Source organism: Mustelus asterias, chromosome 3, assembly GCF_964213995.1.
Source record: "Mustelus asterias chromosome 3, sMusAst1.hap1.1, whole genome shotgun sequence".
Lineage (NCBI taxonomy): Eukaryota > Metazoa > Chordata > Chondrichthyes > Carcharhiniformes > Triakidae > Mustelus > Mustelus asterias.
The window spans coordinates 64,637,069-64,650,995 of NC_135803.1; the positions used below are offsets into that span (position 1 = coordinate 64,637,069).

Genomic DNA, 13,927 nt, shown 5'->3' on the forward strand with positions numbered 1-13,927 from the left:
TGCCCTAGAGGGGAAGGCTGAGCAGGACTCCTTCAGGGAGCCTCCCACACTGAACTACAGCGCTGCCTTCAAGGAGGAAGGCTGAGCAGGACTCCTTCAGGGCTCCTCCCACACTGAGCTACAGTGATGCCCTCAAGGGTAAGGCTGAGCAGTACTCCTTCACGGACTCTCACCCAGAGAGCTCTGAGAAAATAGAAGCCACCTCCCGACCCCACCCAACATATCACTGATCTACAGGCCAGCACCGGAAGACAGCAGGAGGAAGCCCACCAAGCATCTCCAGGGCCTGCCTGCAACATCCCCCGTGCTCCTGGCGTGAGGAGCACTTAGCTCCTCACACCAGTTCAAGGCTGCCACGCAACGATGAGACCTTTATATATCCACTCTGGTTCGCGCCAAAGTGACATCACAGCAAAGAGGTGGGAGACGCTAACATGGGCGGAGATTGCCGTGTCAATCACGATAATGGCATGCTAAAGTATGGTAAGTGATGCAAATCAGCGGCGCCATTTTTCTCTGGTTGGGAGATGCGCGCTGGTCATAAATGCTTGCAGGGAACCCACGAAATGGCCGGCACACGCATCTCCCAACCCGATGCGCCAAAAAGCGCACGTGTCGGGATGGGAGAATTGGGCCCGAAGTTACTATTCTGCAGCATTAGTACTGCCACATTAATGAATAGTCCAGCATCATTGTACATTGTACCCAAAAGGGGATATTGTGAGCCGAACACCTGGCAAATCAGAGGTTGAGGATAATTAGGATGTGTGAGCACCGAGTCTCCACAGGGAGGGGTTCTGAAGAGATGTACCGGGGAGCTTGGTACCTGCGAGGTGGCTGCTTGTGGGTTCAAGGTGACATTCCGTGGGTGACGGAAGGGTAGAAAGCCAAGGGGGGACAGGAGGCAGTTACCCTTGAAGATCATCGGAAGCCATTCACCTTTTTATCACATTAGATGCAGTGGCACAGTGGTTAGCACTGATGCTTCACATCACCAGGGACCCGGGTCTGATTCCCGGCTTGGATCACTGTCTGTGCGGAGTTTGCATGTTCTCCCTGTGTCTGCATGGGTTTCCTCCGGGTGTTCCAGTTTCCTCCCACAGTCTGAAAGATGTGCTGGTTAGGTGCATTGGCTTTGCTAAATTTCCCCTCAGTGCACCCAAACAGGCAGGGAGTCTGACAACGAGGGGATTTTCACAGTAACTTAATTGCATTGTTAATGTAAACCTACTTGTGACCCATTCATAAATAAACTTTAAACATGTGCAGCACAGTGGCGCGGTGGTTGGTAATGTTGCCTCACGACATCAGAGACCCAGGTTCAATTCCAGCCTTGGGTAACTGCCTGTGTGGAGTTTGCACATTTTCCCTATATCTGCGTGATTTTCCTTCGGGTGCTCCAGTTTCCTCCCACACTCCAAAGATGTGCAGGCTAGGTGGATTGACCATGCTAAATGTGTCTTTCATGTCAAAAGTTGTGCGGGTTAGGGGAATTAGCAGGGTAAATATAGTTTCGATGGGCTGAATAGCCTCCTTTTCTGCTGTAGGAATTCTGAACCCCGGTCCTCTTTATCATGCTGATGGCACTGACCACTGCTGCCACCGTCATCCAGATGGAGTTCATTACCTTGCTGGAGGGGGTCCTCCTTCCAACCAAAGAGTAGATTGTTACCCACCTCTCCTCCACCAAATCCAGTAGTCTGGTGAGTGCCTCCTCTGAGGATCTCGGAGTTGGTTTACTGGCTGCCATCCTCCTGGCTTGAATGTGAGTGAGTTCTGTGGAGCTGGTTAAATGCCCCCTGGATTGAAGTTTTTGGATGATCCCGGATGGGCAAATCAGATCTAGGTGCCACAGGTACCCCTTTTTCACACGGGAAAGGAATCAGATCATGTCACCACCACCAGCGGGAATCGCACCATTTGTCAAGCTGGAAATGAGACTTTGCCATTTTTTTCGGAGAATTCCATCCCACATACTTCCAAGGTAATACTACCTGACTTCTTCTCCATCTAAACTCATCTGCTGCAGAAGCTGTCACACATCCATTTGTTACCTCCAGATATAACGATTCCAATGCTCTCCTGGTTGGTGTCTCACATTTAACCCTCTTGTAAACATGACATCATCCAAATCTCTGCTGCCCATGTCATAACTTGCACCAAGTCTTGTTCACTGATCACCCCTGTGCTCACTGTCTCACTTTGTTCCTGCTCAAGCAACTCCTCTAATTCTACCCTCTTCAGTTTTAGGGGAGATGCAACTGGACTAGCAAACCAGAGTCCTAGGCTATTGCTCTGGGGCCATGGATTCAAATCCCTTAACAACATCTGGAATTTAAAGCTAGCACAAGAAATTCTCAAGGAATATTGTAAAAACCTATCTGGTTCACTAACATCCTTTAGGGAAGGAAATCTGTCATCCTTACCAGGTCAGGCCTACACAGGACTTCAGACCCACATCAATATGATTGATTCGTGACTGCCCTTTGAAATGCCTACTCAGTTCAAGGACAATTAGGGATGGGCAACAAATGCTGACCTTGCTAGCAACGCTTCCATCCCAGGAAATAATTTTTTAAAAACCCCTGATTTTATTCACTCTACCAGTGGTAGGTGTGCCTTCAGTTTCCTATGACCAAGTTCTTGAATACCTTCCCCATAACTCTCTGTCTCTCTACCACCAAAACAGAAAATGCTGGAAAATCTCAGCAGGTCTGACAGCATCTGTGGAACAGAACTAACGTTTCGAGTCAGGACGACCTTTCATCAGAGCTTTGCTTTTATGCTTTTATCTCTTTCTCTCTACCTCACTTTTCATCTTTATGACACTCAAGCATTGCTGAAAAAAGAGAAAGCTTGAAACTTTTTGGTTTTCACTTATCAGGACATTTCACAAGAATACAAGTATAAAGGGTATTCTTGCCAAGTGTCCTGATGAGTGCAGGATGAAAAGCTTCAACATGTCTCTTTTGTCAGTGATACTTAAAACACTCCTTAAAAGCAACCAACTCTGTGACCAAACTTATTGTGGTGTCACATTTTGTTTTATCTTTCCTCTTTCTTTCTCAGGCTGTCCCTTTGGGATCAAGGATGACTTTCTTGCGCTCCAGCTTGTTTCAGCCTCTCGGTTGCTGTTGAGTAAAGGAGGCACAAGTTCTGCTTCTTCATAACATACCTTTATTTCTTCGATTCAACTCTACACCCAATTCTCCACCAACAAGGCTTCAGTGCTTGGTTCTCTGCTCTTTGTGATTTTTATTAATGACTTAGAGGAGGGGGCTGAAGGGTGGATCAGTAAATTTGCTGATGACACCAAGATTGGTGGAGTAGTGGATGAGGTGGAGGGCTGTTGTAGGCTGCAAAGAGACATTGATAGGATGCAAAGCTGGGCTGAAAAATGGCAAATGGAGTTTAACCCTGATAAATGTGAGGTGATTCATTTTGGTAGGACTAATTTAAATGTGGATTACAGGGTCAAAGGTAGGGTTCTGAAGACTGTGGAGGAACAGAGAGATCTTGGGGTCCATATCCACAGATCTCTAAAGGTTGCCACTCAAGTGGATAGAGCTGTGAAGAAGGCCTATAGTGTGTTAGCTTTTATTAACAGGGGGTTGGAGTTTAAGAGCCATGGGGTTATGCTGCAACTGTACAGGACCTTGGTGAGACCACATTTGGAATATTGTGTGCAGTTCTGGTCACCTCACTATAAGAAGGATGTGAAAGCGCTGGAAAGAGTGCAGAGGAGATTTACCAGGATGCTGCCTGGTTTGGAGGGTAGGTCTTATGAGGAAAGGTTGAGGGAGCTAGGGCTGTTCTCTCTGGAGCGGAGAAGGCTGAGGGGAGACTTAATAGAGGTTTATAAAATGATGAAGGGGATAGATAGAGTGAACGTTCAAAGACTATTTCCTCGGGTGGATGGAGCTATTACAAGGGGGCATAACTATAGGGTTCATGGTGGGAGATATAGGAAGGATATCAGAGGTAGGTTCTTTATGCAGAGATGGTTGGGGTGTGGAATGGACTGCCTGCAGTGATAATGGAGTCAGACACTTTAGGAACATTTAAGCGGTTATTGGATAGGCACATGGAGCACACCAGGATGATAGGGACTGGTATAGCTTGATCTTGGTTTCAGATAAAGCTTGGCACAACATCGTGGGCCGAAGGGCCTGTTCTGTGCTCTACTGTTCTATGTTCTATGTTCTATAACAAACAGTGCAACCTATGGCCCTTTATATATCAGTGACTTCTATTGAATAATTGACATCAAATTAGGGCTTAGTTGGAAGGTCTGTTAACCCATGCCTAACGCAGCTTGACAAGTCAGGCAGCACTGTTGTACAGTGGTTAGCACTGCTGCTTCCTAGCCAGGGACCTGGGCTTGATTCCTGGCTTGAATCACTGTCGGTGTGGAGTTTACACGTTCTCCCTGTGTCTGTGCGGGTTTTCTCCGGGTGCTCTGGTTTCCTCCCATATTCTGAAAGATGTGCTGGTTAGGTGCATTGACCTGAACAGGTGCTGGAATGTGGCGACGAGAGGAATTTCGCAGTAATTTCATTGCAGTGTATGTAAGCCTTACTTGTGACTAATAAATAAACTTTAGTTTGTTTTGAGGTTTGTGTGCTCTCTGTGATGCCTTGACTTTGCCTCTGCTTGTTCCCAATAAAGACTGTTAATCTGTTTGATGCTTTCCCAAATGGGCCTTCTCCATTTTGTTTGGTCACTCGCCAGTGACACTCATGGGTTGGTGTGGATGCTTGACCTCCTCAGTTTTGCTTTGTTTCATAATGCTCTAGTGAAGTACCTTAGGACGTTTATAATGTGCCAGATAAATATAAGTTGTTCTTAGTGTCATATTTAAATCAAATAGTTTGGTGGAGCATCAACAGCTTTTGTTAGTGCTATACTTAAATACAAACCATGAAAGAACCAGTCACCACAAGTGGGTCCTTAAAATAGCTCGAGAACTTCACGGACTTAGAAGGAATGGAATTAATGAATCATCTTAGCAAGGATGTAAAACAGTCTCTCTACTGCAATTTTATTAAATATTTTGAAGGAACTCACACCTCAGATAAAGTCTGCCCCCAAACTTCCACAAATCAATTTACTAAACCATAAACAAAAATAAGCACGCGGTTATGACACTGGACACTGGTGTCTTATTTCCTTTGCGTAGTTTCTGATACTATATTCAGGAATGGACAGGGGATGACGTTTTTTTTTATGTGACATTTTACAGCCTATAAGACTCATTTGTGCTCACAGCTAACAGATCAGGAACATCTGGATGTTTAAGATGCAGCAGTTGTTAAATAGGGGACCTCCTCATCTTATTCTCTCCTTGATGATGCTTGGCTTCATTACTTTGACTGCTGGGTCGTGTAAGTTGGTTAAAAATTGAATTGTGGTTAACATGTTTACTTTGCCATTTTAAAAACTTAGTTTGGGAAAGCAACGATTTACCAATAGCTTCAAGAAACAGTACTTTTCACTGTATCCTAATGTATGTGACAATGATAAATCAATTCAATTCATTTTTTGAGAGAAGCATGTTGCCGAATAAGAATGAAAGTTTGAAAAGGTGTTTGCACTTTATCTTGAAGATGTGTTGATCCTAGTCTACCGTTTTACTTTTCAGATCTGCGGCCAGGTACGGTTCGGCTCAAGTGCTGTGAGTCTGTTTCCCGGAAGAACTTCAGTTTTGACATCAAACGATACAGGATTCAGCATGAGATGAAGCCTTGTGTTAAAGCTATTATGTAGGTACAATCGGGTAAATTGTTGTCCGATAAAATGCTGTTTATTTCAGTTGTGGAAAATGAATCTCTGAGGAAAAAAGCAAACATTCTTCATCAAGTTAGTGAAGGCTAATGGGCAGGTGCCAAAAGACTTCTATAGTAAACTGGATTGCACATAGTCGGCTAAAGGGAGGAAAGCAGAACTTTAATTGAGTGATACTAATAACATTATAAACTGAATCGACTATGCTTGAATAACTTATAACAAGCACTCAAGTCTCTAAGTTGAATTCCTGCTTTATTTTAAGTAGCAAATAGGCTGTAAGCGAAAGCCACCATTTGATTTCTGTATTACTGATTGAACAAGTTTGCAGAACAAAGAACAAAGAACAATACAGCACAGGAACAGGCCCTTCGGCCCTCCAAGCCCGCGCCGCTCCCCGGTCCAGGATTGAATCCTGAATCCAGGATCCCCGCCCAATTTTCCAGCCTATCTACATACCCATATCCTATCCACCGAGCTGTCCCTCACAGCTACGATGCTTTGTTCATTACAACCTATTAACTTACCCCCACCCCCCCATTCCAGACCATGTGATCTCCAGGGAGAGGCGAAAACCCAGAGTGAAAAACCCCAGGGCCAATATGGGGAAAAAAAATCTGGGAAATTCCTCTCCGACCCCCTGAGGCGATCGAAACGAGTCCAGGAGATCACAATGGCCCTGATCACAAAATGCTTCCCAACCCTAGTCATTTCCACTTCCACGAACACCATATGAATTCCCTGCCCCCGAGACAGGTTCCCAACTATCCGCAGTCTCACTCTGTACTGGCACCAGCAAGATGATCATAGAATGAAGCCTTGAAACGAGAAACCAGGAACAATTAGCCCGCGCCGCTCCCTGGTCCAAACTAGACCACTCTTTTGTATCCCTCCATTCCCACTCCGTTCATATAGCTGTCTAGATAAGTCTTAAACGTTCCCAGTGTGTCCGCCTCCACCACCTTGCCCGGCAACCCATTCCAGGCCCCCACGACCCTCTGTGTGAAATATGTCCTTCTGATATCTGTGTTAAACCTCCCCCCCTTCACCTTGAACCTATGACCCCTCGTGAACGTCACCACCGACCCGGGGAAAAGCTTCCCACCGTTCACCCTATCTATGCCTTTCATAATTTTATACACCTCTATTAAGTCTCCCCTCATCCTCCGTCTTTCCAAGGAGAACAACCCCAGTTTCCCCAATCTCTCCTCATAACCAAGCCCCTCCATACCAGGCAACATCCTGGTAAACCTCCTCTGTACTCTCTCCAAAGCCTCCACGTCCTTCTGGTAGTGTGGCGACCAGAACTGGACGCAGTATTCCAAATGCGGCCGAACCAACGTTCTATACATCTGCAACATCAGACCCCAACTTTTATACTCTATGCCCCGTCCTATAAAGGCAAGCATGCCATATGCCTTCTTCACCACCTTCTCCACCTGTGACGTCACCTTCAAAGATCTGTGGACTTGCACACCCAGGTCCCTCTGCGTCTCTACACCCTTTATGGTTCTTCCATTTATCGTGTAGCTCCTCCCTACATTATTCCCACCAAAATGCATCACTTCGCATTTATCAGGATTGAACTCCATCTGCCATTTCCTTGCCCAAATTTCCAGCCTATCTATATCCTTCTGTAGCCTCTGACAATGTTCCTCACTATCTGCAAGTCCTGCCAGAACTGAAATATAAAGAGCTTTTATTCTATTCTTATTATTATTGAGATCTTGGCTTTTAATTTCTCTTTTGAACTGGCAAGATGACCTTAGATCTCTTGTTAGCTCAGTGAAGAAATCAGAGACTGGTACGGTACTCAGCTCGATAGACCTCTACCAATACAGATTTCTTTGATCTGACTTAGGGCTGCTGTGGATAGAGGTTTGGAGAATGAAGTCGCTGTACTTCAATCTCTGGTGATACTGCATGGCTTCTTTCATGACATTGGGTGAAAAAACATTGGGGTGGCACGGTGGCACAGTGGTTAGCACTGCTGCCTCACAGCACCATCGATCTGGGTTCAGTTTTTGGCTTGGGTCACTATCTGAATGGAGTCTGCACATTCTCCCCGTATCTGCATGGGTTTCCTCCGGGTGCTCCGCTTTGCTCCCACAATCTGAAAGACGTGCTGGTTAGATGCATTGGCCATACTAAATTCTCCCTCAGTGTATCTGAACAGGTGCCAGAGTGTGGCGACTCGGGGATTTTCACAGTAACTTCATTGCAGTGTTAATGTAAGCCTACTTGTGAGACTAATAAATAAATTTAACTTAAACAGATTTGGGCTCAGCAACGATACCCCCATAGTGGAATAGTCTACCGACAATTTCAGTGCAATGTGGAACATGAAGTCTGGTTCCTCAGGGAAACTAATAGAGGCTATCATTAATGCAAAAAACAAAGTATCACGCAAAACAGAACAAGTCATTGCCTTTAGGAGCTAATGGATAAGGGGAACAAATAATTTTCAAAAGGTAATATTGATTTAGGGTGGATGTCACATAGTTAGTAGATTTAAATCGCTGAATTAAGTTCTGAGAGAGAAACACAGAGAGAGAAAGAAAGAAAGATAGATAGATAGATAGATAGATAGATAGATAGATAGATAGATAGATAGATAGATAGATAGATACATACATACATACATAGATACATACATAGATACATACATAGATACATACATAGATAGATAGATAGATCTGCCGCCGTGATGTGTGTGGCGCACGGGTATCCCTCCTGTACGCTGTACATGCTCCGAAGGCATATCGGTGCAGGCGTGGAGGGCCGAAGGGCTTGTTCCTATGCTGTAATATTCCTTGTGCTTTGTACAACCCTCACACCTTTATACATTTCAATTAGATCTCCCCTCAGCCTCCACTGTTCCAAAGAAAATAATCTTGACCTATTCGCGCTAAAATTGTCCAATCCAGGCAATATCCAGGGCAACATCTTGGAACTCCCATCCTAACATCACTATGAGTGTACCTACACCACATGGACTGCAGTGGTTCAATAAGGCAGGTCACCACCACCTTCTCTGGACAATAAAGGATGGGCAATAAATGCTGGCCTAGCCAACGGTGTTCACATTCCCTGTGAAAGAATTTTTTAAAATCCTCATAAATCTCCTTTGTAGCATCTCCAATGCAATTACATCTTCCCTATAATGCAGTGACAAGAACTGCAGGCCTACAGCACTCCAGCTGTGGCCTAACTAGTATCTTATACGGTTCCAGTATAACCTCCGAGCTCTTAAATCCAAGCCTTAACTTATAAAAGCAAGTATCTCACCTATTTAACTACATTATCTACCTGTCCAGACATCCTCAGGAATCTATGGACATGCTCTCCAAGATCCCTCAGTTCCTCCACACTTTTCACTCTCTTACCATTTATTGTCTATTCCTTTGTCCAGCTTTCTCCAAATGTATTATCTCATAATCTTTAGATTAAATTCCATTTTTCACTCTGCTGCCTATTTAATGAGTCTATTGACATCTTCCTGCAGTCCACAGCTTTCTTCATTATTCCTAAACACTCAGCCAATGTTTGCATCATCCGCAAACTTCTTAATCATTGTCCCTACATTCAAGTCCAAATCCTTGATATCTACCTCAGAAAGCAAGGGACCTATAGTACTGAACCCTGCAGAACCTTCTGGAAACAGCCTACCAGTCATAGAAATACCCATCAGTCACTAAGCTTTTTTTCCCATTGCAAACAATAAACTCCCAAAAAAATCAGGAAAGGAGGTGAATAACATTTAATTTATTTTATCGTGTTGGGCAAGGAATAAACTATGGTCAGAGCATCAGGAGAATCTCCTTCCCTCCCTGAGATCAACCCAGATTAGGCGCTCATTCCATGGAGCTGAGCCTGAAGCCTTTTTATCCAAGATGTGGAGATACCGGCGTTAGACTGGGATGGGCACAGTAAGAACCGGGTTAAAATCCAATAGGTTTATTTAGTATCATGAGCTTTCAGAGCACTGCTGCTTCATCAGGTGAGTGGAGAGTTGGGTTCACAAACAGGGCATATATAGACACAGACTCAATTGCAAGATAATGGTTATCCAAAGCAGTTAGATAGAGTTAAGACATAGATTAACAATTGTCTAACTGAATGATGAAAGAGACTCACTGGACTGAATTAAAAACAGAAAATGCTGGAAACATTCAATAGCTCAGATAACCTCTGTGTAGAGAGAAACAGAGGTAATGTTTCAAGTCAATAGCCCTTCTATCAAACTGAAATGCAAAATGACAGATGACGTATCATAAACACCAGAGGAAATCTATAAACTTTCTGAAAATCGTGAGAAGGTAATATTCACAGACCAGCCTCAAATGGTAATCTCATAACCTCAGCCTGGGAAGAGACTACAAGGCGATAAATTGCTACTTGATCCACTCGAAAATAGGAAAACTGCGTGTGATTAGAAACCAGGCTTGACTGCAGCCTGTCAAAGATCCTGCGACCATGACAGACAAAGCTGAGGAACAATAAAAAATAGTGTAACTGACAAAGATGGTTTAACAAAATAGGATTACAGGGAGTCCCTTTGGAAACTATTTGAAATGTATTATTCTGGATTGTTTTGGGGAATGTTGCATCAAAGTCATTTGGCAAGAAGGTTTCATGTTTTTTCGTAATTGGGAATCTCACCCTACTTCTGGTCTCTTGCCTGTGAAGCAAATGGTCATAGAACATAGAACATAGAACAGTACAGCATAGAACAGGCCCTTCGGCCCACGATGTTGTGCCGAGCTTTATCTGAAACCAAGATCAAGCTATCCCACTCCCTATCATCCTGATGTGCTCCATGTGCCTATCCAATAACCGCTTAAATGTTCCTAAAGTGTCTGACTCCACTAATGATTTATCTTCTCCTTTAGATTGTACACCAAAGAGAAGGGACCACTTTGTACTCATCCTAAAGCACGGTGGGTGCCAAAGAAGATCAAAAAGCTGCTGTAAGTAGGACATGATTGCTTAATGCTGGCATATCTGCCATTAGCGCAAGAGCTACAGCCACTGAATGGCAAAGGCAGCAGGGAAGCTGCAATTAGATGTGATTAATGACTAACTGGATCACTTCCAAGCTATGATCTACATTTGCTTTGCTTAATAAATGCAAATTCTAAGAAATCAACGCCCAATCTATTTAATTCTGAAATGGTCGTGTTAAAGCAGTTCCTCTTTTAATGCCAAATCCATTGAAAAGCACTGCCTCTCCTGTCATTGGAACCAATTCCAGTGCACTGACCTTTATTGGGTGGAACAACTTAATGCCTTCCCCCAAGGAGAGTTTGAAGGTTGGGGGAGGGGGCGTCATTCAATTGAACCAGAGGGTGCAGGGTGAGGACTCCACCAGGCTCCTACCTCTGCCCGATAAAGCCCAGTGTGCAAAGGCTTGTGGACAGCCTAACTGCCCCAGAATCAATTGAAGCCCTTAAGAGGGCAATTGTTGCTCATTTACGGGCCTCATCACATGTCTTCTGGTGTTCAACCAACGGTGGGAAGGGCAGTTGCTACGTGCGGAGCCCAAAATGCTTGGGTTCACAGGGGATCCCTTCTTGTCAGGTACTCACTGCCTGGTTGAGGCCCTGGCATCAGAAATGGGAGGGTCTGCTGAGAGCCATCCCCTGCCCTTTCTTTCAACCACTCTCACTCCCTGAGCCACCAACCACATCCAATCACACACCTGTGACCTATGGCCTCTCTGATTCTGGGGCCAGAATCCTACCACTGTTCACGCCAGTGGGATTTTCCCACCCCATCTCAATGAACAGAGATTTGGCTGGCCGCCAAATTCTCTGACCTCGCTGCAGTGAGAGTGTGGCGTGAATGGGTGGTAAGATCGTGCCCTGGGGCCAGTGGCACTGACAGAAATGTAGAGTTGCCAGCTTCTGATTGGATGGCAGCTTTATGGGAGCAGGATTTCCGCCCCTTGGGTCCTTGATCCTGGGGAAGATCTGCTTCTGGCCACAAAAATGCCTGATTGGCATTTAATAGGGCAGACATTCCCTAAGTGGGATGGTGGGGGGGGGGACACTAGAGAGCTCTTGCCAGCTCTTCAGCCGGTGTACAAGGATCCATCGCCTGGATTAAATTCCAAGTGTGTGGAAGTACATGTTGAAGCTCTGCCTCCCATCCCTGTATACAGTAATGCAACAGTACCATAGCTCCCTGACGATGTTGCTGTTTCTGCCCCAATGGATAGAACCTAAGAATGCCACAGAATCTGAAATGCTTTAATTGGACCTTAACTGCATCAGTCTAAACATTTTATTCTTTATATAACCAGGTCTGCTGCTCGCCTGCCTCAGAGTTTAATTGAATTTCTTCACTGAAGAATGAAGAAAAGTGAAGAGGCTGGCAAAGTTTTAATGAGAATGATCGCTCTGTTTTATAATCATTTTTGCTTCATCTTTGAAATGCCATTGCTTATACTGAAATCAACAGATTGCTATAACATATGTTGCAATGTTAACCAGTCTTCATATAAAATATACATATAGGTATTAAAAATACCCACAAATAACATTTAAATGGAAGTTATTTTAAAATAGAAAGTTTGACTGCAAATAATCGTTGGGCTGGATTCTCCGAACTCATCTGTGCCCGCCCCACTGCTAGTGAGAATGGAGAATTTGGCGTTCCAGCCAAAACTCCATTCACTTTCAGTGGCACCAGAGAATCCCAGCCATAAGCGAGAATGGAGGTTTTTGGACAACTGTGACAATATAGACGATCACTGTAAGAAGTCTCACAACACCAGGTTAAAATCCAACAGGTTTATTTGGTATCACGAGCTTTCGGAGCGCTGCTCCTCCATCAGGCACTCACCTTAGTATATGTTTATTATTTCACTATTTACTAAATGGGTTTGAAAATCTTCAGTTCAGTCTATGAGAGGCAAGCTATTAACTGCAAGAAGGCACTCTAAGGGGAATAATCAGCTAGGGGCTAGTTCCCAGGCAGGACTTCACAGGTGTTAGATCTCAAGGTCCGTAAAAGCAATGTGGGGCTGTTCTGACAACCAAGTAGTCTAAAGATAACATTGGGAGGCAACACTGTTTACAGCTTGAACGTAAGGGTCTGTTTGTCTATCGAACCTCCCTAGCTTGTGAAAATTCGTCAATTCATCTTGGACATGGGAAGATAATTGATATCCACAAGTCAGACACAAGTTGTCATGTTGATGACAAATTATAGCTGCAGTAAATCAGACTGGATAGCATGTATGAACCTTTACTCTGATTGGATACTATAATCAAGTGGACATGCACATGTTGTAATTGGTCAATTGCATTTGCACTTTAGGCATGATTTAAAGCTAATTGATAGTTTTGAGTGGATATCGATAACTCATGTTTTGATGTATATCTTTTGATTGGTATATGCTAATTTCTTTTAACTAGATCTTAACTATGATTGTTTGAATGATTCTTAATTCAGGGTTTTTTCCTGGTGTACCAATATTTACAGCACTGAGACTTGCTTGTACTATAGTTCACAATAAAGGCTTTGCCTGAAACTCCAGAGACTCTGTCTGGTTTGCTCAAGAGTGAGAGAATGAAGTACACTGTAGTTGAATAGCTATACTTTCTCCCTAACATCAAATTTGCCATTTCTGGGCTCACTGTTCTTGTTAACACACTCTCCCTCAAATATGCCAGCACTTTTAAAATGCATCATCATTCAATTTGCACCTGGCTTTTATTGAATTTTTGGAAGTCGTGGATGTTTGAATCTTTGGAAAAGTTGGAAAAGTCTGTGGGGGAGTGGGTGTTGGTGATGGGTGTTGGACAGTGGGAGGGCTACTGGAAAGACAATGAGCACAACACTTGCTCCAAGTCATGGGGGGGTATGGTTTCAATCCCCATGGGAGAGCACCATCAGAACAAAATAGAGTAGAAGCAGCAAAGAGGCAGTGGGAGCAGGAGGAGTGGTTCCAGCAGGGGGCCTTACTCACTTCAGATCCTTAAAGAACATTCCTCCGACCTGCACCTAAGTCAAAGCAAATGGTAATGCTATTGGTGAAGCTGGTACGATATGACATGAGTGGATGCATTCACTGACCTCGGCTGCTTGTTCGAATTTGTAAAATGGCAAAGCATCCAGGTCCTTGGGCACACTGTAG

At 44.3% G+C, this 13,927-nt stretch overlaps 1 protein-coding gene across 1 annotated transcript; it reads left to right on the top strand.

Annotated features, from left to right (window-relative positions):
- The first annotated feature begins 5,249 nt into the window (after positions 1–5,249).
- On the top strand, positions 5,250–13,324 carry LOC144484282 (uncharacterized). Its single transcript, XM_078202813.1, has 4 exons — positions 5,250–5,384; positions 5,642–5,762; positions 10,677–10,754; positions 12,089–13,324. The coding sequence occupies exons 1-4, from the start codon at positions 5,291–5,293 to the stop codon at positions 12,132–12,134; spliced, it is 339 nt and encodes a 112-aa protein (XP_078058939.1). The 5' UTR covers positions 5,250–5,290; the 3' UTR covers positions 12,135–13,324.
- The last annotated feature ends 603 nt before the right edge of the window (positions 13,325–13,927 follow it).

What these genes read in the sequence shown, in the direction of transcription:
- LOC144484282 (XM_078202813.1), top strand. Translation starts at nt 5,291, where the DNA reads ATGTTTAAGATGCAGCAGTTGTTAAATAGGGGACCTCCTCATCTTATT. An exon ending in TACTTTGACTGCTGGGTCGT is followed by an intron (nt 5,385 to 5,641) that starts GTAAGTTGGTTA and finishes TTTACTTTTCAG; the next exon opens with ATCTGCGGCCAGGTACGGTT. An exon ending in AAGAAGATCAAAAAGCTGCT is followed by an intron (nt 10,755 to 12,088) that starts GTAAGTAGGACA and finishes TTATATAACCAG; the next exon opens with GTCTGCTGCTCGCCTGCCTC.